Genomic DNA, 26,678 nt, shown 5'->3' on the forward strand with positions numbered 1-26,678 from the left:
CTGCTAATCCAAGCTACCGGGAGGCTGAGGCTGGCGGATCGTTTGAGCTCAGGAGCTCTGAGCTGCCAGCGGACTGTGCCGATCGGGTGTCCGCACTAAGGTCGGTATCGATATGGTGCTCCTGGGGGGAGCCGGGACCACCAGGTCGTCTAAGGAGGGGTGCACCGGCCCAGGTCGGAAACGGAGCAGGTCAAAGCCCCCGTGCCGCTCAGTAGTTGGGATCGCGCCTGTGAATAGACGCTGTAGTGCAGCCTGAGTAATACAGCGGGACCCAGTCTTTTTACACTCTTTCTACTGTTCAACAAACTGCTGCACAACACACACGCTGCCTCCACAACGACCTCTTTATATGGTACCGCTGCTTCTGGAGCTTCTGGGTCCCATTCAGAACCTCCACAAACCGGTTCTGTCTGTCGGTGCTACAGCGACTCCACCTGGAGGAGAGGAGCAAGGACCAACACGGAGACAGTGGAGCCACATTAGGGGGCCGCCAAAGCTTCATGATTGTTTCAAATACACAATACAGACAGAGAGCTGAATAAAAAGCTCTGGAAACGGTAAATAATCTGCTCACAATGAATCCAAATCACTCGTTTTACACAAACTTCTCTCAGTCACTGAGTTCATTATTTGGGTCCATTGAACAGTTTGAATATATGACACTTAAGCAGCAGTTGTGCGAACTGACTCCTCCTCACTGTGCTTTATGTTATGGATATTGGAGAACAGCTGACAACCCAAATAAACACAATAACTGGAGGAAGTTTGTGTAAGAAGAGAGATTTAGATTCATTTTAAACAGATTATTTCTTGTGAATATTGCATCAGACATGAGTTTTAGTGACTTTTTATACAATTCTCTGTCTGTATTATGTATTTTTTAACACTTTTTACCAACCCTACATAATTATATGCTTCTTTTTTGGGACAAATTCAGTGTTTTATTCTCTCTGGCGCTTGGTCATTGATCTATTAGCTCTTTTCTTTAATGTTTCTAATGCAGGATGAGGAGGTTGTTTATCCGAGAGTGAAGGCTCTGAGAATAAAGCTTGTGTTCAAAGTTTAATCGTAAATAATAATCTAGATTTAAAAAAATAAGTTTTCTTCACAGAAATGAAGAAAATCCTGAGATAAAGGCCTAGTGTGTGTATATTTATACAGTTTTCTTACACCCCCTTAAAATCAAGAAAGCCTCACGAACCCAAGTGTGGGTAAATTACAGATGTGCATTTATATGTTGTCTTGCACATCTGTAATTTATCTTTCAGGACGGTGAGGCTTTCGGGCCAGAGGATGAACGCTGCCAATGTTTATACAGATTAAATAATGAATGAACAGAGACATTTAGCTTTTTTGATTTACTGCAGTTTTGTGTGAAAGCATACAAATGTGTAACAGCTGAATCTAACACACACACACACAGACACACACACAACTATTCCTCAGCGCATTCCTCGTCCATCTGATAGGGTCGTCCGAACAGGCAGGCACTGATCAGCCCACCGCTCATGTTTGAGTGTTTCATGGTCACTCTGCCATCTGCAGCCATTTCCAGATGCTGTGGCTCCTCCACGACGTTCTTGCTGGCCACAACTGACGGGTACACACGTTTGGTTGCAAACTTCCCCTCCAATGTGAAGTCGATCTTAGACTCGGCCTTTACCACTGGCTGTCCACAGGAAGTGAAGTCAGACCCTGCACAGCGGACCAGAGCGCACACCTGCAACAGAGATGTGATAAATGTGAGCAAGAACAATTTAAAAAGCTATTTTAAACAATCCACACTTCCTCTCATTCACACCTGTAGGTTTAAGGATCTGACAATAGTATGTGTTCCAGAAAATGCTGCCAATGCATAGAGCTCTTCGCTGCCTGCTTGTGGTGACCTCTTGTACTGCAGGTGACAGCAAAAGGTGCCATTGCAGACCTTCAAGTCGTCCTCTGTCTTGTTCAAGAGGACAAATGTATATGGGTCATCAATCATGGATACGACAAAGGTGTCGGAGGAGGGAGGGACTGAAGAAGCAATTTCAGGATTAGGGTCGGGAGTATGCTGACAGGCAGAAGTTGCAGCTGTAGGTGATGTGGACTCCTCTGTGGCCGTGCTCTCCCCCCTCCACATTGGGTCTAAGACTGGCACCCTGGCCACCAGGAGCTTGCCCTCCTCTGGGTCTCCTTCCGTGGCGTGGTGGTAGGTGGAAGAAAAAGGGGTGTAGATACCACTTCCTCCTATGTGTTCTTTGTCGAAACGAAGGTTGGCCGAAAGGACGGTGACATTGGCACCCAAGCTGAATCCTCGGTGGAACTGGACTGAGTCCAGTACGGGGGGGAAATTTACCCAGGCTGTGGGGTAGACCAGCTGACGCACACCCTGATCGGGGTCCAAAGAGAGGCGGGTGTTAGGATAAGAGAAGAACAAACACAGAAATGTAGAGTTGGGTACAGAGGCTTTCCTACCTTGTCCAGCAGGACGCCTGTGGGCTTGTGGAACATCATGTCAAAGCAGATCATGATGCCAAACTTTCCAGCAAAAGGTGTATCAAACGTTATGATCTCAGGTTGAGGTGGAACGTCAAAGTACGGCTCCATGTAGAGGTTGTATTTGTGGTAGCGCACCAACAGCTGGCCGTCTGACCTGTATGAAAGAAGATGCTGCGATCAGTTCACATAGACTAGGAAATGATGTATTGATGCATTTTGCTTGACTTGAGCTAAACTACTTCTATTTTAAAGTCTACACTTCACTTGAAAACCACGTTGGTGTTGAACTTCCAGCGTCCATCAGCAGGACAGGAGGAGGTGGGGTCGGTCTTCAGGGGGCAGGGCTGCATGTCACCCATGTTGGCCACCAGGTAGAGGTTGTTGCTGCGGGCCATACAGCTCAACCTCTGGAGAACCTGTGAAACACAACCACATTCAAATGTGATTTATAGTCACAGACTAATGTTGCATTATTGAAGGCTCTTGGCACCCTGGTGGTGTCTCCAGGTCAGTGTATAATGTCAGAATGCCTGCTCAATAACAACATCTACTCTAAAAGTACGAGTGTGCACCTCTGTGTTGCTGTATTTGCCCGGCTCCAAGCAGGGGTTCCAGCTCTCCTGCTGGGGGTCAGGAATGGTTTCTAGGTAGCTAGAGACGGACGAACGGTCGAAGTAGAAACCACTCAGACCATATTCTGGAAACACCAGGATCTGGACACCCTGACCGAGGAAAGATGAGACAGGACACAAGCTTTATTACTCTACTAAACTCATGAACTCTGTGACTTTCTTTGACTTCTTTTTGACTGAAAAACAAAACATTTATAACTCTCTCCTGTTCTGACATACCTGCTTTGCAGCCTCTGCAGCCTGCTGCTCGTAGATATCCAGGTTCTTCTGAATGTGCTGCAAGGCTTCGGACCGGGACACATTAGAGACAGGAGGGACGATTACCTTGTGCTCGTACACAGCAGCAACATACGAGGAGTCCGCGATGGGCCCTGTTAGTACAGGGGCTGACATTAAAGAACAAACGGCAACCAGAAGAAACACTGTTTCTTTAGTGAGAGACATGACTGGTGCAAACCCAGTCCAACTTGAGACAGAGACTAGGACCATGTTCATCCCTATTTATACATTACCACACAACACTATTTGGCAACTTCTTATCACCTCTAAATAAACAGAAAACTCAAACTGAATCCACTCTGGTGTACCTCCTGTCTCAAATTTGGGTGGATTACAGAGCGATTCAGCCAGTTTTCAGTGTGTTCCAGAGGCGTTAAACAAGAGAGTTGGTTTGGTGAGTCAGGTCAATGTTTTACACTTTTTCACATACATCCACTGGCAGGATCACCGTCCAAAGTTACATTAATGGCCCCCTTCTTTCTCTCTCAATTGTGAAATTCCATTATAGAATAATCTCTCCTTCACTCTAGATAACCAGGGCTACAAACATAAACCAGATGTTGACCGCCAAACAAACTATTATAACAACATGTGGACACATTACCAATCAGATAGAAGGGCCCTCGCAAGACTCACATCAACTAGTCTGAGGACGGCAACAGGGTCTCTCACGTACCGTCCACCATTAAAATTCAAAACACACGCGAGACACACCACTTTAAACCTAAAGTCTTCCACACGGATTGTCTGTGTGCTTTGTTTACGTCTTTCGTCACGAGTGACGTCACGCTGCCTAAAAAAATATGCAAAACCCCGGATGAGCTCGGACGCTCCTCGCGGTGCGGGTGGCGCGCGCCTGTAATCCAAGCTACCGGAGGCTGAGGTTTGCGCGGACTGCGTTGAGATCAAAGGAGCTCTGAGCTGCAGCGGACTGTGCCGATCGGGGTGTCCGCACTTAAGTTCGGGATCGAGTATTGTGCTCCTGGGGGAGCCCGGACCACCCAGTCGTCTAGAGGGGGTGCACCCGGCCCAGGTCGGAAACGGAGCAGGCAAAGGCCCCCGTGGCGGCTCAGTAGTGGGGATCGCGCCCCTGTGAATAAGGACCGCTGTAGTCAAGCCTGGAGTAATACACGCGGGACCCAAGTCTCTTTTCTACCACTCTTTCTACTGTTCAACAAAACTGCTGCACGAACACCACACGCTGCCTCCACAACGACCTCTTATATCGGTCACCGCTGCTTCTGGGCTTCTGGGTTCCCATTCAGAACCCCACAAACCGGTTCTGTCTGTCGGGTGCTACAGCGACTCCACCTGGAGGGAGAGGGAGCAAGGACCAACAACGGAGACAGTGGACCACATGTAGGGGGGGCCGCCAAAGCTTCTATGATTGTTTCAAATACACAAGTACAGACAGAGAGCTGAATAACAAAGCTCTGGAAACGGTAAATAATCTGCTCACAAGAATCCAAATCACCTCGTTTTACACAAACTTCTCTCAGCTCACTGGTCATTCATTTTGGGGTCCATTGAAACGCAGTTTGAATATTAGGACCACTTAAGCAGCAGTTTGTGGCGAACTGACTCCTTCCTCACTTGTGCCTTTATGTTATGCGATATTGGGAGAACAGCTGACAACCCAAATAAACACAATTAACTGCGGAGGAAGTTTGTGTAAGAAGGAGGACGATTTAGATTCATTTAAACAGCATCTTATTTCTTTGGTTGAAATTGCATCAGACATGAGTTTTTAGTGGACTTTTTATACAATTCTCTTCGCTTATTTTATGCTATGTTTTTAACACTTCTTACAACCCTACATACATCATATTATCGCTTCTTTTTTGGGGGACAAATTCAGTGTTTATTCTCTCATGGCCCGCTTTGCGTCATTGATCCTATTAGCTCTTTCTTTAATGTTGTCTAAGCAGGGATGATTGGACGCGTTTGGTTTATCCCGAGAGTGAAGCTCTGAGAATAAAGCTTGTGGTTCGAAAGTTTTAATCGGGTAAATGAATAATCTCAGACTTAAAAAAATCCTTTAAATAAAAGACTTTTTTTAACAATGCCTACCACACTTATAGGCCTTTTATTAAAGTTTGTAAATCTTTTGTCTACACAACTCAAATTCATAGGATAACATTAAAAAAAGAAAAGAACGAATAATGAATAATAAAGCAGGTTTATATGTACTAGTATACCATTATTATGTCTTTATTATGCATAGTATAAAATTATATCATAAAAACATTTACAGGGAGACACACCCCAGGAAATAATTCTGCAGTGGTATCTTTTGACATATTTTTTTTTTATAATTATTTTTTAAACATATTAAAGTATAATTTATTTAAAAAAAAATCACGGCCTGTGAATGTACTACTGTATATATGTTTATTTATGCTTATATATTTATAGCTTCTTATTTTTTACCAACCGTGTTGCCTCGTCCCGGGCCCCCACAACTCATATGTGATCTGGTCAATACGATCCTCGATATGCCCCCCCTCCCCCCCTCCCCCCTTCCCCCCTCTAGTGTCCCGAGCCAGCTCGTCCACTCGATATTAATGTGTTTGCCGGGGTCGGTCTCAGTAACTGACAGTGAGTGTCAGGTCGATTCTCCGGAGCCCGAGGGTGGCACAATGGCGGGACGACTGTCTTGTGTCTCCCTCCGGAGGCCTTCACAGACAACAAACAACAACAACAACAACAACAACAACAACACTGCGGCTGGAGGACCAATGGCGGTGGCTCCGACGTTGAGTCCGAGCCATGGCAACGGCCAGAACGGTAGAGTTTACAACCGGGACGAGGAGGCAGACCGTTGGGAGTCCGTAAAATTTTTAGGGCCCCGCCGGACGGCTCCCTAAATATGGGACGTTAAGGTTGGAAAGGACCTCCATACTTAAAGGCGATCATTTATTTTAAGTTTATTGCGCAGTTTGTCTCGGTTTTATCAAACTCGTATTGGACACCACTTAATGTTTCACCATTACAGAGCACGATAAAAATAAAAAAATTAGGATAGTTGTAATATATTTTACTCGCCAGTGATTTGTTTTGTGTACATAGGGAGTTTTTATTTTTTATTTTTATGGTACTGTGTTCTCCTCAACTGTGAACTGCAAAACGGCCTGGATCAAAATAATGAAGGTCATTTGACTTAACTGGTGGAAAGGCCTTTGATAGCACCCACCTCCTGCGCTGGTTTTGTGTGGTGGCCAGGATTTCTGATACCGGTGCCGGCAGGGGGGTGTTCCAGTGTCGACGGTTGGCAGTGTTTTACCCTTCCTCCTCTTTCTCTTAGACTTACATGCCATAAATTAAACATTAAAACTACCTGTATATTTCGTTATGGTTTATCAGCGCAACGACCAAAAACATCAAAAAAAAAAAACAACACAAAAACACACACAACCAACAAGAAAAGAAAAAACAAAAGAAAAAACAACCAAACACGAAAAACAACCAGAACAACTAAAAAAAACAAAAAAAAAAAAAACAAAAAAAAAAAAACTCCAAAAAAAAAAAAACAAAACAAAAAAAAAAAAAGACAAAAAAAAAAAAAAACAACACAAATCACCGAAACAACGGAACCCAAAACAAGAAAGAAAACAACAACAAAAAAAAAAAAAAACCGCCAAAAAGCAGAGCACAAAAAAAAAACCAAACCGAAAGAAAAAAAACAAAAAACAAAAAAAAAGGAAAAACGAAAGAACAAAGCAAACAAAAACAAAAAAGACAACAAAAAAAAAACAACAAAAGCCAAACGAAAAAAAACGGTAAAAAAGACAACGCAAAGAAAAAAAAAACACCAAAAAAAAAAAACGAAAAAAAAAAAAAAAAAAAAAAACAACACCATCCAAGAGAAGACAAAAAAAAAAAAAAAAAAAAAAAAAAAAAACGAAAAAAACGAAAAGAAAGAAACGTGGCTCCTGCCGCACTTTGCATTCGGACTGCACTTTGGCAAGGTTGCATCGGTGTACAAAGCCTTGGCATAATAAACCGTAGAACAGTTGCTCCACAACCGTTCTTCTCCTGCTTAAGTGACATGCTTTAATGCATATTTCTATATTATAATTCAAAACTGGTTAATTAACCCAAACAGGTGAACTCAGTTAAAAATGGGAGCTGATTTTGGATGATTTTTGAGCAGATTATTTCCTGTTTAGGCAAAACTTTTTATACAATTTCTCTGGTCTGTTTTATGGTATTTTTTTTTACTTTTAATTTTTTAACAATCATACAGATTTATTGGTTCTTTTTTTTTTTGGACAAATTCAGCCCGTTTTTTTTGTGGCCTCCCTTCTTACAGAAGTGAACTAAATGCTGAGATATTGGTCTACTGTGTATATTTTATCATTTGTAATTAAAATCAAGAAGGCCTCGCAACCCCCCCATGAAGCTTTAGCGACCCCTAATGAACACTGAACAAATTAGATTTTAGCCTCTCCTCTCTAACTACTCACTTCACCATTAAATATAATGATTAAAATCCTTCACAAATGTTATTTTTTTGTATTATTGTGTGACTTTTATTTCCAATTTACACATAAAACATCCAGAAACTCATAATATGTTAGTTAAAACACACGTTAGTCGTGTGCTCAGTAACTTCTCTCACTATATTGACTGCATTTTTGATTTTAAATATGACGAGAAGTGTCTCTGTGGCCACATTTAACATATTTGATGCTAAAAACTCTGACTTTGAGTCCTGTTACCACTTTAAAAAGTTTACATTTAATCATCATTTTGCCTTTCTACCATATTTTTCAGGAATACCAACAGATGAAGAACAGGCCACTGGACTGGAGCGGCGCGCCCTGCAGGCCCTGAAACGCGGAAAGGTCGGCTATTACACACACGCATACAGTGCCTAAACCCTACATGTGCTAATTTTCTTGCCATTGACATTTCAGGATCCTTACAGTATGCTGAAGCCCAAAGAGTATGCCGGCACCAAGGAGGAGCCTCACATTGTGCCGTGCATTGGAACCAAGAGGCTGGTGGGCTGTCTTTGTAAGTGGTGTACTATTAAAGAGTTAATATCGTTCAGTATTTTTCATTTTGGTTCGCAGTTTAGTTTAGTTTCAGTTTCAGAGTGGGTTTGTTAGTTTGTTTTTTGTTTAAAAATGATTAGTTTTACTTTAGTTTTTATTATTTTCAGGGTTATTTTAGGTTGTTGTTTTAAATTATAATTTGAGGGGCAGGATTTGAAGTTCAGAATAGTTAATACAGTACAAAACAATGACTCACAGTCATTTAGACAACCCAGTCTCAGTTAACACATGCACCAATGCCTCCTCATGATTGACAAATTTGACCAAATTGACTAAAACTAAAGACATTTCCGGTGTATTTCTATTTTATTTTAGTTTTTGTTAGTACAAAACTTGTTTTTCAGTTATCTAAAATGATTTTTCCCACTTAGTTTTAGTTAACTACGATAACCTTGCTGTGTATGGCTGTGTACATTACAAACCAGGTGAATTATATTACAATTCTGTGCAGGTGAGGAAGACAACACTGCTATTGTGTGGTTCTGGCTCCATGAGGGAGATGCCCAGCGCTGTCCTTCCTGTGGTTCCCACTATAAGCTGGTCCACCATGAGCTGCCCCACTGAAACAAAACTTAACACAAGCTCCGGACATCCATAAACTCCAATGTGTACATTATCATTTAACATGTACAGTTTATCATTAAAATATAAACCTGAACTGTCTTCTGAAATCTGTTGTCTGAAATGTACTTGTACTGTGACAAAGGGTGAGTTAAATTATTAAAGCTAAACTTTTAGTGGCGCTATACTCATTGATATGTCATAAAATGAAACACAGTCACAGTTTCAGTGATTATGTTTCGATGCCATAGTAAAATTGTGACCTGACCTATAAGCTGGATCACTTGAAGAGGGCCATCTTAACACAATTCAACATGGTACTATACTGCATCTAAAAAATGATCACGTAAAAGCACCAAACATCCAATAATTGAGAATTAACAACATCAGACAACAGGAGAGTATTTTATCCCCAAAATAACTCGCATTTATTTCAGTGGCTGTACTTTGTTTTTATTTGTGGATTGTTTAAGGCTTACAGCCAAGAAAAAATCCACTCAGGATCTAAAGTAAATGATTCACACTGCTCTCAATCAAATGTTACAACAGAACCAATGTCAAACATAAAGAGAGTTAGTTTACATTGTCTGGGTTCAAACATTTAACACACGGAGGTTGGATACATCATCATTAACTCCTGTAAAATACAGTACGATTAATTGCATCAGCCATGCAGCAACTACTACCACAGTGAAGCTTAACCCTGTCAGAGGTGTCGGTTTAAATCTGGTCGTTTTAAGGGCCACAGTGTTTGGATTATATCTGGTGATAAGAATTTCCACCAGTATAGACTGAACAGAAACATCTACCACATTTTAAGCTTCAGATAAGTGGCGCTACTGCGTTTTATTGCATTTTACAGGTGTTTATGTTGCTGTATGCCTGCCCTGTGTTACCAGTAGTTTGCTTCATCATACTTGTCATATCCAAACATGAATAAAAGCATATCTACAAGAGCAATATCAAATGTGAATGGACTTGTAATAGGGCGTTAAATGCTATGATGGCATGAAAAAAAGCGGAGAAATCAAAGTCAAGATCAATGTGAAAGTCTAGACGTCCAACTCGCAGTCTTTTCTCACCCAGCATTCAATTCCTACAGCAGGCTTCTAAACGTTTGGGAATGTGGTTGCCACCAACAGTTCGCACATGGAGTTCGAGGCATTTCTGTGTACTATCAGGCAAGATTAAAGCCTTGATTGTGATCTATAGCCTGAAGAAGCTTCTCGCGCAGTGTTTCTAGAGTCGTGTACTTGGGCAGATCCAGCAGGTTGAAGCAGGTGTGGGCCACAGGTAAGTAATGCTCCCCTCCACTGGTGGGCTGGATCACCAGCTTCAGGCTTTTCATGCCCAAGATTGGTATGCGGTCACTTCCTGTGAGGAACACTAGAGACAAGAGATGTCGTTTTACTCTTCAATTCACCTTTCCAAAACCAAATTTTTTTAAATAATTCATGCATGGTGGGCAGCATTTACACAAAAACTGTTTTTTCTTCTCTAAAGGAAGATCGTGGAACACCTCCCAGAAGAGCCTGATGGTGGGATGGTCTGTCCAGTACTCCCCTTTGTATTCAGTACTCTGCAGGGTGGAGACAGAAGTTATTAGTACAGAATTACTCAGCAGACTTTTAACAAATGATGTGTATAAATATAACATATTTCCATCAACCGTTATTTGATACAAGACCTTTTGGAGCTCCGTCCAGTCATAGTTAGTGTTGCCAATGACCATGGCTTGCAGTTCGTTTGGCTGGAACAGCTCGAGGACTTTTCCACCGCACACTTTGTGGAAGCCTGCATAAAAGCACTCAAACAGCGGAGCCACCGATGTGTTGAAAACGTAGTCTACGTATGCACTGACAAAGTCCTGCCTAGGGAAGGAAAAAGGAATTATAAAAGTGAAGACATGTTAAATGTAAAACACACTTCTAAAACTGAAAGAGTTAAGCAAACAATAAAGGAGCTGAGTTACAACTATTTACTGGTTAAAGGAACACTTGAGCAGAGAAACTTTAACACTGATTCTTAAGGAACGTTTGACATTCTGGGAAATGTCCAGGTTCGTGTCTGTCTTAATGAGTGCAGGCCTCTGTTCCTCTGGGCGGACTGTACATTGAGTGAAAGAGGAGGGGCTGCTCGCTGATCTGGCATTTGTGAAATGCATTGCGACTCATAAAATGTGGAATTGTGTTTTAATTAATGTTTTATTGGTCACAGAGTCAGATAACTGAAACAGTATTCATTGACTGCTATTCACTGGATGACCCAGCACAAAAGGGAAGCCTTGATTTCTGATGTCCACTTATACCCACCCACAGCTGGTTTTAACTGGTGAGCTTTAGAGGTGTTTACTTTTGGATAGGTCTGTTTCCCCTCGTTTCCAGTCTTTCTGCTAAGCTAAACTAACTGACTGCTGGCCCCCGCAACATATTTACTGTACAGACATGAGAGGAAGAAAGAAATTTGTACCTGTTTGATTTATTGACATTGATGTCTTCGCCATTAGGTACTAGCTCCAAGACCTCTGTGGCACCATAGTTTTCCTCTGTGATCTGAAAAAAAACAAATAAAAACACATACATATATCACAACTATTTATTTTACAGTGTATAAACCACACTGGAGACACTGTTGTTTGACAATGATCTTACTGTGAAGTTCAAGCAGAAGGTTTCCTCAAGGTCATCCTCTGCGTAGTCCAGTAACAGCTGCAGACTCCTGGTTTACCACAGAAATAGACATATTTAACAATGATTTATTTAATCAGACATTTATTGAGCACTTGTGACGTCGTTAACTCAGCACTCCTTTTTGGTAATATACCTGCAACATTAAAAGATTCAGTTTTAGATGTAGTTAAATACCAAGGCAAACTGACAATCATAAACATGGTAAATGGGAACCTCAGATGACTGTTCCTTGATCTGACCTTCCTACATCTGGCATGAGCTCTTTCAGGTCATCTAGCGTTGGCGTCCTCTTCAGTAGCTTCTTGTAAAGGGCCACAGGGAAGTGCAGCTCCACAATAGTGAGATTGTAGATGGCCAGACCACAGATGACCCCGATGAGGTTGAACAAGTCAATGTCCTCAAATGTCTGCAAGGGACAGTCACTGATTGTCATCAAACATTTCATACAAGGCAGACTGAATGTGTCTCATGCATTTTTATCTAGAAGCAGACAAGATAGGCACGTATATTCCAGTGTAGTTACAAACACAGGTCTTATAAGGGACTAATAAAAACAAGATATGGATGTTTACCCATAAATAATCTACATAGAATAAGAAAATACCTCATTAATGTTTCTCATACTAACGATATGGCATTAAGATGTACCTTTTTGTACATTTTAGACTGCAGTTAAATATAGCCGGTGAAATGTCAGCATCAAACCGAGGTTAATTACATCACAAGTACCTTGTTTGAAAACCAGATGAGCCTGGACTCCTCGTAGTAACGAAACATCCCGTATTTGGGATCCAGCAGCTCTTTCATGATGAGCAGGAAGAACTCCTTTCTCACGCCTCCTGCATCGACCGCCTCCTCTCCCACGAAGATCACCTGCCATGAATGTCACAAACATTAGAACAATGGCTTTTATGTCTTATCAGTGGGCGTCAGAAGCTCACATGCAATGCATCCTGGTACATGTCAGCAAGCAGGAGAACTCAGCTTTCTTGGTCAATATAGCACACACTGAGTAATTTATTTCTTCTGACTATATTTGCCATCAACCCTGATTGGACATCCACATAATAAGTAAACATATTAACCCCCATATGAAGTTGACATAGCAAATATCCATAACTAAGTCCGATAACAACTCTCTTTTTAGCTCCGTTGTGGTTTCCACCAGCTCCCGAGGGCAATATCTGTGTCTTTAGCAGCTACATGCTCCACTAATGTTCACCAGCTAGTTGCTAACTTCCTCTGTGTACTACATGGTGCTGGGAACCATTATGGCAGCTTTTACCTTGAGTGGTTTCTTATAGTCAACATTCTTGGACTTCCTGAGGACTTCCATGGTGTCTCCTACGATATTTTCCCTCCGAACAATGAGGATGAGGCACGGGTTGACAGATTCCACTGCTGGCATGAACATGGAGCTGAAGTTTTGCATCTGTGCCTGGTCCACTGCCATCTGTAAATATAAAAATGATGAATGATGGCAAGTGAAACTAATCGAATGGAGGATATATCAACAAACGGAGAAAGAAACCTTCATTAAGTGATTTACCTGCATCTGTATGACAGCATCAGTCTGAAGCAGTGTGGTCTTCGCTTGGGCATCAAATACAAAGGGATACCTGCATAGAGTCACCACACCATCATGACCCTGAGGATACAGAGGCATACATAAATGGTTCATACAGACACCTAATCACAGACAAATGTAATGGAAGTGAATGTAGAACTGACATCAACAGCAGACTCACCATCGGGTACATCTGCCTCTGAATCCATGTGACGTAATCATTTCTGATGTCTATCAGGTGATCCAACTCATGGATGTAGAATTTATCGTACTGAATGATGTGTCCTGCTCTCTCACTAACCTAAAGCAAAAGGAAAAATGATGTTATCAACAGTTCTTCAAGGCGCTGTATTGTGTGCTGTATGAATTTAACAGCGACAGGTGGTCTAACACAAAGCCATGGATTTCTCACCGTGTGCAGGATCTCCAGGAGTCGGAGGGACGTGTCCAGGAAGCAGGTGAAAATTCTTTGCTCAGCTGAGGGAATGCCCACCTTGTGCATCTGAAGCAGATACACCACCACTTCTTTGTACAACTCGACCAGCCGCTGGAAGACTCTGGGCTCAAACGTAGACCACCAGTTTCCTGACCCAAATCAAATATTTTGTGGAGAACAGAAAAAAAAGAAAAAAAAGAAAGTCAGAGAAACTGTCGCATCACGTGTGCCATAAAAGATAAATGATCTTCTTACCTAGCACCTTCAGTGGAGCCTCTTTCAAGCTGATGAGTGATTTGGCAAACGGGATGGCGATGGTCACGTAATTATTTCGGTCACTGAAGAGAGGACATTCTGGAAGAGTGAGGTAGAGTCTCAAGGCTTCAATGTCTGGAGGAGAGTTGCTTAGTCTGGGTATTAGGTTCTTCTCCAGACTGGCAGCAATCTGAGGGTGACAGGAGAAAGTATGTACAACAGGTTTGTTACGATCATGTAAAAATCCCTGATTGATGCAGTGTGATATGACGATGCTGGAGTATACTGCGACAATGACACATTCAGGTGGGGCAGGGTGCTAATGCTGAGACAGGCTGGATCTGGACTGGAGAAAACAAACTGCCCCTGCTGTGTTTGTCCAGTTTAGTGCGGTTTATTTGGGCTGATCTGAAAGCTGTCTATTTAACCCTGGTGCAGAACAAATCACTGGACTGATTCATATGTGGTGTGAAAGCAAGTAGATATGTGATTCCAGGAGGATTTGAAATTACTGTTAAATCAGGTGACCATGTTTTAGTAGTAGTAGTAATAGTATCACACAATATCCTATAATGCTTAAGATGCTTGTATGGTGTTCATAAAGTAATAACCTTTACAGTTTACTATCGTGTTTTGATCAGTTTTATTATTGTGTTTACAAATAAACCTTCAGCAGACTAAGTTATTATTTACCATCCCTTCCTGCACGTTTGCCTTTGAACTGAAATTCTTTTCACCTTCGTCTTGAGCTCAGGGTATAAAGAAGACCGTAAACATTATGGTGGGAATAAGGATATATAATGCTGTAAATCCTCATGGTGAAAGCGTTATGCCAGGACAGTGTGCTGAGTAAACAGGGCTGAAATATGGGATTTCAGATTGTGCAGACTTTCTTTAATGTGTTATAAATTCTAATAACCAGTACAGATGCATGTGTTTACTTGTTACTTTATTATATGCACAGGTGTGAAAATGGGTGTGTTAGAACAGTTATACACTATAAACAGAGTATCTCATATGATACTCTGTCCAAGTGGCTGAAAGGAATGACTTCTCACTTTGCTCTTAAGGAAGATTAGCTATTTCACAAAAAACAAACTTGATAAGTTTTGGAATTTTTGAATGTTTTCTCCGATTTGCTGGAGCATAATGACAATGACATATAAAATAATGGATGGCATGATGAACTGATCGAACTACTAACTTTCCTCTGGTTTCTTTTTCTCCCTTTTTGTATAAATTATACATGATATATATATATATATTATTTCTACATGTATCGTTTGTTTTTGTAATTTTGTAATAATTCAGTTTATGATTGTTTGTCAATGCTGTCATGTTTCCAAAAATAAATGATAAATAAAGAAAATCCTACTGTTTCCAGGCACTACATCAAAATGATATGAGCATCTTACAAAAGGCAAACAGTGACCAGATCTGGCAAGTCCAGTACAACCAGACTGTTAAAAAGAAACTGAAACCCAAACTAATATATATGAAAGCCGATAAGTCATAGAGCCATAAAATCAATGAGTCTACACCTACAGTAGACACTGTGTGAGTAATGTGTGCAGATGAACTGCTGTTATGTACACTTAAAGCAAATATAAACCATGCAGAACAACACTGGTACAATTCTCTGTAATTGTTGCAATAAACTAGCAGGAAAACAGCAAATAATAACAGGATTTATTTGTGAGCACTGACCTGCTGAGTGACCTCAGGGTGATCTTGTTGAACCACTCTGTGATACAGGAGACGAGCCATGTTCATATCCACCCCTGAACATTTGCTGCTGGTACTGTAGTGGTCTGGATGACTGTGTAAAAGAAACAGACAGTATATGAGACTGTTAAAGTAGCATTACAAAAAGCCAAGCTACAAAGTCAAACAACCAATTACAAAGAGGGCAAAGAAGAAATCAATAAGCAGAGCCCAACCTGGGAGTAGATCTAACACTTAGGTTACTAAGAAGTGCTGAGCTACATCCGTTCAATCGAATCAGTGAAGAAAATGCTTTGGTTTTGATAATAAAGAATTAAGACATCAGGGCCAGACTGTAAGAAAATTAACTTAATCTAAAATGTGATTACCTCGTTGACAGAAAAGATCCATTGAGGCAGCTTGCTGAGGAGAACACGAGGTCAATCTCACTAAAAGAATCATAAAGGGCAAATAATTAGTGCATGCAAATTTCTATGAAGAAGTTATAGCATCGTGACAACCAGCAATAAGACCAATAGACCAATGTGAAGAGGGGACTTTACTTGGAGACTTCTAGTGGGAGTCTTCCTGGTGAGTGATTCAACCATTTTTGTATGATGTCCTCGTTTAAGGTGCAAATCTTTCTGTTGGGATCTTGTATCCTCACATCATCCACGTTCTGGAGCTTCTACAACAACAAAACATTTTAAAGTTAAAAAAAGGGATTTAATAAAAAGTATGAACGTGTGTAAAGTAAGGAGACATAAGGAGAAGGCAAAGCGAAGAAATCGTGGTTTTTAAATGTGTTATTTACGTCAACCATGTAGCATGTTGAGACATTTTAGGCTTAAAACACAATAGAAGAAGCACTACTTGAATGCAACCAAAATAAATCAAAAGGAAGTGGGTGCTCTTGACCCAAAGATGAACAGTGTTATAGAAGAGAGAGAACACAGTCATGCAAAAAAACATACTGCTTCAGTGTAGAACATGTATCAACCGTGCAGCATCAGGTGAAGCAGTCTCCATTAATTTGTATGGGGAATTACATTCCCTCTCCTGTATAACACAGTTCTGTCATGTTAATATGAAAAGAATCCTAGCATGGTTGTTAAAAAAAGTTGTCATCAATTCTTCTTTGTAACATCTCTAACAAACATCAAGTCCTTTATTTATGAAAACTTACATTGGCAGTGAGATAGTGAGCAAAGCTCTGGTCTCCTCCAGCATAAATCCTCTTGACACAACAGCCCTGCTCTGAGTCTGCAATGTAACAAAAGCAAGAAATAAATGTTTGGATAAGTAAGACGTTGGAATAACCTAAGAGAAGAACAACATGTCATCTTAAAGCTTCTTCGTGTAATAGTTTAATATAGTAATAGTAAATCAGTAAATATATATATAGTATAATATATAATCTAGTTATTATATAAATTCTTTACTGCTTTGAGTTTTGTGGTTTCTGCCTTTTAGTCCTCAGAAAATACCTGATGCAGCTTTAATTACTGTGTCTCACCTGTATCCGTTGTATCCGTTGGAGCACCGGAAGCTACGAAGGGTCCCTTAACGGGGGCGGGGCTTTTTCTGTTGCAAGTGGAGCGAGTACCAAGCTGCCCGTTGCCACCGAGCCCGAATGAGTACATCTTTCCACAGGAGGGTGTGAAAGCCAACGTATGCTGCCTTATAACAGCACAGTCATTTGTTGTTTTATGACATTTCAATAAATGATGTCGCAAACAAATGTAAACAATATACAGTAAATTTTACCTTCCGCATGAAATCTGCGTAACTACATTTCCCATGAGCTCAAACACTTTCCGAGGGTTGATTTCGTGGTTTGTAGAGTTATGTCCAAGTTGTCCGTATCCTCCTGCTCCGAATGTAAACACACCTCCTTCCTGTAAAATCAGCCACACCAGTTGTTCTCTCACGTTTCCCAAGAACTGACGGGTCAACATGTTAGCAGACACCACAGCACACAGGGGGAAAGCATGTGGCATGATATATGATGATGGATCCTGTTAGAGATTTCACTACGGTTATGTATTAATAGGACACAGCCAGCCTCGTCACAGGGTGTAGTTTAACCTGCAAGTCTTAAAGCAGGGATCCTCTACTACTAATTAAACTTTAGGCACCTAGACAGAAAATGATAAATAACTACTTCAATATCCAAAGGATGGCTCAGTTGGTAAAAGAGCTTACTTTTCAACATTAGGTTCATATTAGCACATTTATGCCATATAAAGTTTAACAATGCAACTGATGACAGATTCACCTTCAATCATTTGTTCCTCTTAATGTTTGCTTCCAAGTTAGTATCTTAGTAATATCTCAATAATGATATCTTACTAAAACTGTAATTATTTAAAGACCTGGGCTGGACTGAAGACTCCATTGTACGGCTGCAGCTATCAGTTATTTTAGTTATTGAGTATTCAATCGATTAATCGAGCTATCGGAAAAGAAATACCTTTGCTTTCTTAAAGAGCAAAGCCCCACAGCCTAACTGCACCTGATTTACCGGCCGTTCCCTTTAAGGAAGCTGGAGTCCAGCAGGTTTATTGTGTGTTTCCTGGTGTGTGAGGGGTAGTTACGGCACTTTAGTCATATAGTCATTAAGTTATATAACAGGGATGAGTGAGTACACCATCATCTGTATCTTTTCAACCAACTCAATTTCTGTATTCACACTCAGAATGGATAAACACAATTAAAATAGCCTAAACCAGATGTCTCCTGCATACATTTTCAACCCTGCGGAGCTGGAAGACACACACAATCAGATAATTGATGCGGAAAAACAACCTTTAGCTGCTAACTAACTGGCTTTTCACAGTGAAGGATTGATGTCGTGCTACAGTGGCAGGCTAGTTAGTTTACATTATAAATACTGTACAGAGTTTTCATTTGGTTTCAGCTTAAAATGATCCCAAACTTTGGACACTGTTGTTTTCTCTGGCCGGTCTCTTCTCCTCGCTATTTTCTCTTTCTTATGACTTTGTGTGACAGTAGTAACGCAGTAAAACACAGTGCGCTATATAGCTCTATATAATCATATGGATCAAACTAAGCTTCGATGCGATCAGGTTTCAGCCTTACTCCGTTGTAAGGTTATGTTAAGTGGAATCCTTATGACCCCAGATCTCAGGAGTTAGGCTGAGCAATAAAATCTAATAGAAAAATCAGGAATGGTGGCCAAAATGATAAAAAAAATAAGGCAGTGGATGTAAAAACAATGAATTCACCAGCACTAATATCAGTCTACAAATCAAAAAGTGTATAACTTAACTTGGTTAATGCTGCTGTGTGATCTTCTCCACAGGAGACGTAAATCACTCTCTGCGACCTAAGGGACTTCAGCAGGGTTGGGAACAACCGATCTGAAAAAAACCTTCTGAAAATTAGACCGAGTTTAGTGTTTAAAGGCTCGCAAGCACTTGAGCGTTTTGACCACCCACCGTTGCTGTCATTGAGACCCAGCTGACCGAACTTGTTGCGTCCCCAACCAAACACCGCTCCTGAGAGAGTGAGGGCAAAGCTGTGAGCACCACCTGCTGATATCTGGGCAAAAGGGATGCCCTGAAGAGACTGAATGATTTGGGGTGTGGGAATGCTCTGTCCGTTTAATCCTAGACCAAGTTGTCCGTACCGATTCTGGCCCCAGGAGAAGACCTGGCCCCCTAATGAAAAGAAATAGACATAAGACGGACTTTCTTAACACGTGGAAAAAAACACAATAAGCTGAATGAATGTATAAATATGCATTATGTGGGTAGAATCCATCCTCACCTCTTGAAAGTGCATGAGAGTGCCAGTACCCACAGGCTACCTGAGCAATTTGTACATCTGACAAACTCTTGATGTTTCTGGAGTTTTTTTTAACCAGGGAGAAAGAAAGACATCATTATTTTATAGATCCCATCATAAGCACCAGAATTTAATCAGGCATTTAGACAACAAAGATGTGTTGATACATTTAAATCACTGTGTGAACTATACCATGGCTTTCGGGGGTGATGAATGATGGCGATTCAGCATGCAGACTGAGTTCGACTGGGAAAGTTTTCATCGAGTTAAAGAGAGGAACATTTATGATATTGCGCTGCTACGCTTCAATGGTGAATGCAAAAATACCGTGAAAGCTGGTATCGTTTGTGAAATACATCACCCTCATGCATGAATCATCAATAATAGCCTAATTGTACACATTATCCATGATTATAAAGACACAGAAAGATGACAAAAATAGCATATACTAAAAATTTCATCATGTTTTCAGGGTAGTTCATGAGAAGAGAAGCCAAGCTGTAGTTTACACGCTGATTTAAATGTTATAATTACATGTCTTTTTATAGCAAACAGCGTGTTACACAGAGCAAATAAACGTATTGTCTGAATCTACCTAGGCACGCAAACACATTCTTCAAAGTTATTGAGGCCCAGCAATAGAAACATGTAAACAAAACTAACTGGTAGTGTAGCCTCTGCCACAATATCACTAATGGGGAAAGGAGGTATTCTCAAGCTTGAGTAAAAGTATAAATACAACAATTTTTAGCGACAACTTTATAGAAGTTGCAATTAATTGGTTTAAGTAAATGCTTCATTAATTTGTCATTGACTGTCTACGAAAGTAAAAGTACTGCTGGAGATTATTGGATTGTTTATACCGATGCATTAACACGAAATCAGCATTTTAATGTTGTAGCAGGTTAAGGAGCTACATTTAATTTGGGTAGTTTATAACATTGTATTTATAGACTCATCTTGTGTAAGATGAAAGCTGTCAAATAAATGCAGAGAAGCAAAAAAAAAGTACAAAATCCCCTCTAAAATGTAGTAAAGTAGGAGTATAAAGTGACAAATGTCTTTTTTTAATAGCAAACAGCGTGTTACACAGAGCAAACAAACGCATTGTCTGACTCTACCTAGGCACGCGAACACATTCTTCAAAGTTATTGAGGCCCAGCTGCCCATCGGAGCCCAGACCCCATGAGAAAACCTGCCCTTTGTCATTCAGGGCGAGTGTATGGCATCCTCCGCATGACATCGCCACGATGATCTGTGCATCCAGAGCCACAACCTGCTCTGATAGGACACGGAGAGAAACATTAAGTGACAATCTGAAGTGTTATCTCAAACATTAAAAGACATTTTTCTTTATTTACTCTTTTAAATCACCAACCTGGTTTCTTCCGGGACTTATCGTGCCCCAGCTGTCCCAGGTCATTGCAGCCACAGGTGTACACAGTCCCATCCTCCAGCAGGAAGGCTGTGTGTCTGTGGCCACACCCCACATCGCACACTTGCTTCCCGTGGAAGAATTCACATTTTCGAGGCTCCACCACAATCTCTTCATCAATCCCACCCAAGCCCAGCTGTCCGTAGGAGGCATTTCCCCAGCACAGCATTGTAGCTCTTCACCTGTCTCTGTGAAACACACACACACACACAGCTAATATTAACCTCACAGAGCACATTCAGATTCACAGTTTGGAGCTGTTAAAAGGTGCCAAAACGGATAAATACCATTAGTAACGCTACTTAGAATAAAACAGTCGTGCGTGTGGTGAGCTAACTGCTGTATTTAGGGTTTAATAATGTGTATACAGGCTGATATAAATACATTAACATGTAAACAGATTAGCAGAAGTAAGCTACAGTTAAATAAACGTTGCTACGACGGGAGGGACGTCACCGGCGAGCGTCAAATGACACGACTTCCGTTTTTGAGCGGCTGGGATTTCAAAATAAGGCACAGGTCGTTTTAAAGGGGCTTTTATTGGCTTGTATATAACGAGTTTACATTGTTGGTTATATTTGTATATACAGACTAGTAAGAACAGATATAATAAGTAGGAGACAAAAAAAGAAAAGTAGACTTATACATGAATAATTGAGGATTATTTTCAAATGTTATTATTGAGTGGTTTACATCGTTATTGTTATTATTACAATGTTATTTTGTAATCTGCCAACACTTATCACAGTCACGTTTTAGACTATTTAATCCCTGTAATGTGCAGTGTTACATACATATATAATTAATATTAGACCTGCTCTGTATGTTTATAGCCCTGTCTATAGCAGATATTTCATCTAATATTTCTGTCCTGTGCAATTATTTATTTTCACACCATGCCACAACCTCCTGCTGTGACCTGTGCAATGTCCCATATCAATCACATATGTATATTAAAACTGTATATAGTGGACATGTTTATAACTCTTAATCTCTTTTTTCCATTTCAATGATATCTCTGTATTTTTATATTCTATTTTTGGTATTTTTCTCATCTGTTCTGTTTGAATTCTGAATTGTGTGGGATCAATGCATCTTACATTACATTGTAATGAATAAATAAAACAACAATAAAACAAATAAGGGCTCAAAACACTGACATATAAACAATAACTGAGATTTAAATGACTAAATGAAACGGGATGTACTCCTCCGGTTCCGCGCATAAAAACATCCTCTTGACATTAACGTTACTTTACCACGATGATTACAAGACTGACGCAACTTGATCAAGTTCATTTACTATTATTTACTGTATTAATACCGCAGTCAGCAAAAGCGGTAAACGATTGAAGGAGACATTTAACCATAAAAAGAGGAGAAACACGCTCGACACGTGGTGACATTACATGAATACAAACAGTGCCATAATGTTAGTGCGTTCACAATAACAACAGTCAGCTACTGCACAGCAACTTAAACACGTGTTAATAATTCATTTGAACAAGTTACAACCAGTAAAAACGTTTTAAAAAAAAAAAAACCCAAAATAGCAACACAAAATATCTTACCGAAAACCGCCAGATCTGACAACGCTACCGTGTTTTCCCGGTGGTTTGCTCGCTGTTAGAAGCCCACACACCGGCACATTGTCAGGATTTAATATCAACAACCAAACGGACCGCTAGTTGTAGAAATTGCCCAATTCCGGTAACGTTGCTCCGTTTTCTGTCAACATCAACATCGGCTGCACGGAGCTACCGGAGGAGGAACCCCGTCAAGCTACTTTACTGCACTCCCAACATCCGGTTTGTCTTTTAAAAATATTTTTTATTTTATAGCAGCACGGCCGGTTTCTCGTACATAACCGCGCAACAATGCACCCCGCTGCGAGCTATTAAAGCTACCACCAGGATACTCCCAGCAGCTCATTAAAAACGTGTGGTTTTAATTCAGTTGCGTGTACGTGTAAAAAAAGTGTAAACCTTTAATTTGAAGGCGCAACCTTTTAACCGGAAGTGGTGCTGCGCTTGCGTACACTTAACTTTATGAAAGGAGAAGAAATGTCGCGACTCATCCACAATGTTCTAGATGGGGCGTACTCGCGCATGCGCTTCTCTGCAGCTGTACATGTACACAGATGTACACATCTGGATGTATTATTAAGATTAAAAAACATTTTTCTCCTGAACTGAGCTCTTTGCTTAAATCTCTGATTTTGTTAAATGACCAAAAAAATAATACCTTACTGAGTCATTATGAAAAGTTTTTCCCTGAAGCCCCTGTTTGAACTATCTATTATTTATTTATTTATTTTAATTATTATTATTTATTTTACATTTTTAAATTTTTTTAATTTAATTTTTTATTTATTTATTTTTAATTTGTACTCTATCTTTGATTTATTTGTTATTTATGTCACCAATGTGCTGATTGTTATTGTATACCTTGTAGGTTTGTATATTTAAAGTGTTCAATAAAAATAAAAAAAATAAAAAAAATAAACAAACAATGACACCCCTCCCACAAACACTCATATATATATATATATATATATGTGTGTGTGTGTGTGTGTGTAGATGTATAGTCTACACATACAGTTATATACAGTTATGTAACTTAAAGGTGAAAGTGAAAGTGAAAGTGCGAGAGATTTACATTGGTGCATGTACAGAAACTTGGAATGTTCTCAGCGCTCATATTGTTATCAACCATCTTTAATTAAAATACATAAAATATAAATACCCACGAAATAAACACTCAGGAACATATTCCAATATATATTTACAGGCATCAAAGAGTTGGGAAAGTTCAAACATCTACTTAATAACACTATAGTTCAAATGTATGACATCAATGTTATTTTAAATACTCTGTATAGCCCATTGCAATATTAATATTATTTAAAATATCATTGTTTTTATCCTACTAAACCTTTGTTCACATTATGCAAGTGTCAACTGGAAGAATCTGGAACTTATCTGTTGGACTTGTTGGACATTTGTCAAATCCTATTACTTACTTACTTAATAAGGTAATGTGCTGTGTGACATATTGGCTCCCTCTGGTGGAATTTATTCACAAATAAACAAACTTTATGGAAGGATGGAAGGAAGTCTTGTCTTTGGTGATACCACAGGGCGGCAATAGAAACATGTAAACAAAACTAACTGGTAGTGTAGCCTCTGCCACAATATCACTAATGGGGGAAGGAGGTACTCTCAACCTTGAGTAAAAGTATAAATACAACAATTTATGGAAGTTCAATTAAAGGTTTAAAGTAAATGTACATTATTGTCATTAAAGTACTGAAAGTAAAAGTACTTGCTGGAATACCTGGAGATTATTGGATTGTTTATACCGATGCATTAACACGAAATCAGCATTTTAATGTTGTAGCAGGTTAAGGAGCTACATTTAATTTGGGTAGTTTATAACATTGTATTTATAGACTCATCTTGTGTAAGATGAAAGCTGTCAAATAAATGCAGAGAAGCAAAAAAAAAGTACAAAATCCCCTCTAAAATGTAGTAAAGTAGGAGTATAAAGTGACAAATATTCAGGGAAAGTACAAGTACGTCAGTAAATGTAACATTCAACCCTTGTTGCTTCATAAGACATCTCATTCAGTGTGTCACTATAAAAGGCTTTAGTGGTGTCAATTTGATGAGTAAAAAGATTATTGGTTATTTTACAGAACTAACCTCAGTAAATTATTATTGTTATTGTTTATTTTTATTGGTGAGATAAATGATACATTGGTGACAAGTGATTACTGTGTGACATCAAACTGAATCCACAAACAAACAACATATAGGAAGACAACACATGAGACAATGACAACATTAAACAATAACAGGGTCAGTATGGACAATATGAGTGTCTGTAAGGTATGGACAGGAGTCATATTATATCATCATATTATAATAATTATAATGCCAATAATTGTATAGTGTATATATATACATACACACAATCTAAGACATTATGGTAATAAGGTAATTAGATAATTTGACTTAATAATTATTCCAATACTTTACATTTAATTATATTTCAAATAGGACAGTGAGGAGGCCAGGCTGGGAGATGGGGGACAATAGGCAGTATTTGTTATTATTATTTATCTATTTATTCATTTATTTAATATACATATAATTATATATATTATTAAATATGTTAGTTTAGGTTTTAGTTTTAAAGGAGACCATGCATTGGGGAGGACAGCTGCCCAATGCATGGTCTTGTGTTTCCTCCTGTTCCTCTCTGACTGCTGGGGAGACAGTCTTTCCATTGAGGAGCAGCAGTCTCCCTTTGTTGTGATTATTAAGTTTAAATACGTACATGTGCAACCCATCCTGGGGAGAGGAGGGTTGGCCCCCAGCCAGCCACCTCAGTAAATTATTGCTTTAAAAATAGAAACAGTTGTATTGTATTGTGTCTGCAGGTCAGACAAACGACACAATCTTAAGGTGTAACTGGAATTGGACAGGTGGCGACACTCTTTCCAAGTGTTTCACAATGCTGCTTTTAAAATGTGAATCACAGCCAGTCGTAACTCTTTCCTTTATTCTTATTTACAGGTGACGGGGAGATTCATTTTAAACTGGAAACTACGTTAACAAGAGCACTGAAAGGCGTATTTTACGTAACCACACGCTTGTCTGCTTTATTATCACCTTTCAGGTGTAGTGCTCGTTGAAATGCTGTGTATCCTGTACTGCTGGTTCTTTGTGGGTGTTTTTCCAGTGTGACTTACGCACTGTGGTCTGATGTCTCAGAGCAGGAGGAACTTATTTAACAATAGGTCACACATAAGCTCACATGCAGGACAGAAACCTAGAGAAACAAACATGTTGAACTTGCTGGGAGTAAGTAAAAAAACCTCTTTATACATTAATTTATTTTTATAAGCAACTAACTGAAGTTTCAGTCTAATGAGGACTGTGTGATATTGACTGGTGTTTTCTTTTAACGTGCTCAGGTTGTTGCTGGCCTTCTCTTCATCATAATGTGCTTTTCAAAAGGACTCAAAGATGTGAGTAAACCTTAACAGTATTTCTTCCTGTTTGTGCTGTTTTAAAATGTAATTTGGGGTGAAGAAATAAGATGTAGATCAACCTTTTAAAGACAGAGGTTAAAGTGGCGCTGCAGCTGCTGGAGGAAGTGACCAGTTTTACCAAGAAGGAAATAAAGTGGCATTTTTCTGAAATGATTATGATCTTTAACAGGGAAATAAATCTCAAAAATCACAACTACTGGAATCATCTGCCAACAACAAGAAGGTGAGTGATTATCCAAAGTTAAATGCTGTCATTATTTATAATAATTTAGATGATATATGTTACATTAATCTCTTCAGCAGAAGGATCTGGGTGAGGGAGATTTCCACTTGTTGGCCAAGATCCTTTCAGTTGGATTGGTGGATGCAGATCCAAACTATCTCCAGCATCTTAAAGCCTACAGAGACCTGCACGGTGGATGAGCTCCTTCATATATAAAAAGAAATAAACCCATTTACAGAAATCAGTGGACAAAACTGTTCCTGGATATACAGATGATTTGTGATGGCATCGAATCAAGGCTCTTCAGCATTGGATTACCACGGGTCTAGTTACTTTTGCAACCCCTCCAGATGTTCCATGATTAGTGGAAAAATATGCACTTGATTCAGGTCAAAGATGAACACTGATGATGAATTAGGTATGATCCCCTGCAGAGAAGGGAATTCAATGGTGCTTAATATGGATGTGATTGATGGCAGATCCTGA

At 39.8% G+C, this 26,678-nt stretch overlaps 3 protein-coding genes across 4 annotated transcripts; 1 reads left to right on the forward strand and 2 right to left on the reverse strand.

Moving 5' to 3' along the window:
- Positions 1–6: 6 nt before the first annotated feature.
- Positions 7–3,709, reverse strand: LOC118328983 (biotinidase-like). The gene is made up of 6 exons (XM_035662911.1): positions 3,333–3,709; positions 3,054–3,203; positions 2,746–2,897; positions 2,458–2,635; positions 1,802–2,371; positions 7–1,720 (listed from the first exon to the last, which is right to left on the reverse strand). The coding sequence occupies exons 1-6, from the start codon at positions 3,606–3,608 to the stop codon at positions 1,436–1,438; spliced, it is 1,611 nt and encodes a 536-aa protein (XP_035518804.1). The 5' UTR covers positions 3,609–3,709; the 3' UTR covers positions 7–1,435.
- Positions 3,710–6,113: 2,404 nt separating this feature from the next.
- Positions 6,114–9,115, forward strand: LOC118329206 (cytochrome c oxidase subunit 5B, mitochondrial-like). The gene is made up of 4 exons (XM_035663222.1): positions 6,114–6,174; positions 8,166–8,239; positions 8,312–8,411; positions 8,904–9,115. Exons 1-4 carry the CDS (start codon positions 6,162–6,164, stop codon positions 9,014–9,016), a joined length of 300 nt encoding a protein of 99 aa, XP_035519115.1. The 5' UTR covers positions 6,114–6,161; the 3' UTR covers positions 9,017–9,115.
- Positions 9,116–9,415: 300 nt separating this feature from the next.
- herc4 (HECT and RLD domain containing E3 ubiquitin protein ligase 4) lies at positions 9,416–22,702 on the reverse strand. 2 transcript variants are annotated; one of them, XM_035663220.1, is made up of 24 exons: positions 22,482–22,702; positions 20,854–21,098; positions 20,597–20,756; positions 19,458–19,534; positions 19,127–19,348; positions 18,957–19,048; positions 17,433–17,563; positions 17,182–17,345; positions 16,852–16,928; positions 16,229–16,353; positions 16,055–16,114; positions 15,669–15,780; positions 13,962–14,151; positions 13,683–13,855; positions 13,452–13,571; positions 13,253–13,351; positions 12,989–13,156; positions 12,433–12,576; positions 11,943–12,109; positions 11,665–11,731; positions 11,483–11,565; positions 10,701–10,884; positions 10,490–10,592; positions 9,416–10,399 (listed from the first exon to the last, which is right to left on the reverse strand). In XM_035663220.1, exons 2-24 carry the CDS (start codon positions 21,077–21,079, stop codon positions 10,191–10,193), a joined length of 3,153 nt encoding a protein of 1,050 aa, XP_035519113.1. In that variant the 5' UTR covers positions 21,080–21,098; positions 22,482–22,702; the 3' UTR covers positions 9,416–10,190. The 2 variants fall into 2 exon arrangements, with proteins under 2 accessions (XP_035519113.1, XP_035519114.1); XM_035663221.1 differs by lacking the exon at positions 22,482–22,702 and adding an exon at positions 21,198–21,360.
- Between the last annotated feature and the right edge of the window lie 3,976 nt (positions 22,703–26,678).

The sequence above is a fragment of the Morone saxatilis genome, unplaced genomic scaffold (assembly GCF_004916995.1).
Source record: "Morone saxatilis isolate NCDOM2014 unplaced genomic scaffold, NCSU_SB_2.0 Contig19, whole genome shotgun sequence".
Classification (NCBI taxonomy): domain Eukaryota; kingdom Metazoa; phylum Chordata; class Actinopteri; family Moronidae; genus Morone; species Morone saxatilis.

Excerpts from the sequence above, each read along its gene's own strand:
- LOC118328983 (XM_035662911.1), bottom strand. The coding sequence starts at position 3,608 with ATGAACATGGTCCTAGTCTCTGTCTCAAGTTGGACTGGGTTTGCACCA. Across the intron at positions 3,204-3,332 it reads CTGCAGAGGCTGCAAAGCAG|GGTGTCCAGATCCTGGTGTT; the intron begins GTATGTCAGAAC and ends TTCCTCGGTCAG. Across the intron at positions 2,636-2,745 it reads AACACCAACGTGGTTTTCAA|GTCAGACGGCCAGCTGTTGG; the intron begins GTGAAGTGTAGA and ends TCTTTCATACAG.
- LOC118329206 (XM_035663222.1), top strand. Across the intron at positions 8,240-8,311 it reads AGGCCCTGAAACGCGGAAAG|GATCCTTACAGTATGCTGAA; the intron begins GTCGGCTATTAC and ends TTGACATTTCAG. Across the intron at positions 8,412-8,903 it reads GAGGCTGGTGGGCTGTCTTT|GTGAGGAAGACAACACTGCT; the intron begins GTAAGTGGTGTA and ends AATTCTGTGCAG.
- herc4 (XM_035663220.1), bottom strand. The coding sequence starts at position 21,079 with ATGCTGTGCTGGGGAAATGCCTCCTACGGACAGCTGGGCTTGGGTGGG. Across the intron at positions 17,346-17,432 it reads ACGCAGATTTCATGCGGAAG|GCAGCATACGTTGGCTTTCA; the intron begins GTAAAATTTACT and ends TGCTGTTATAAG. Across the intron at positions 13,856-13,961 it reads GGCTCCACTGAAGGTGCTAG|GAAACTGGTGGTCTACGTTT; the intron begins GTAAGAAGATCA and ends GATTTGGGTCAG.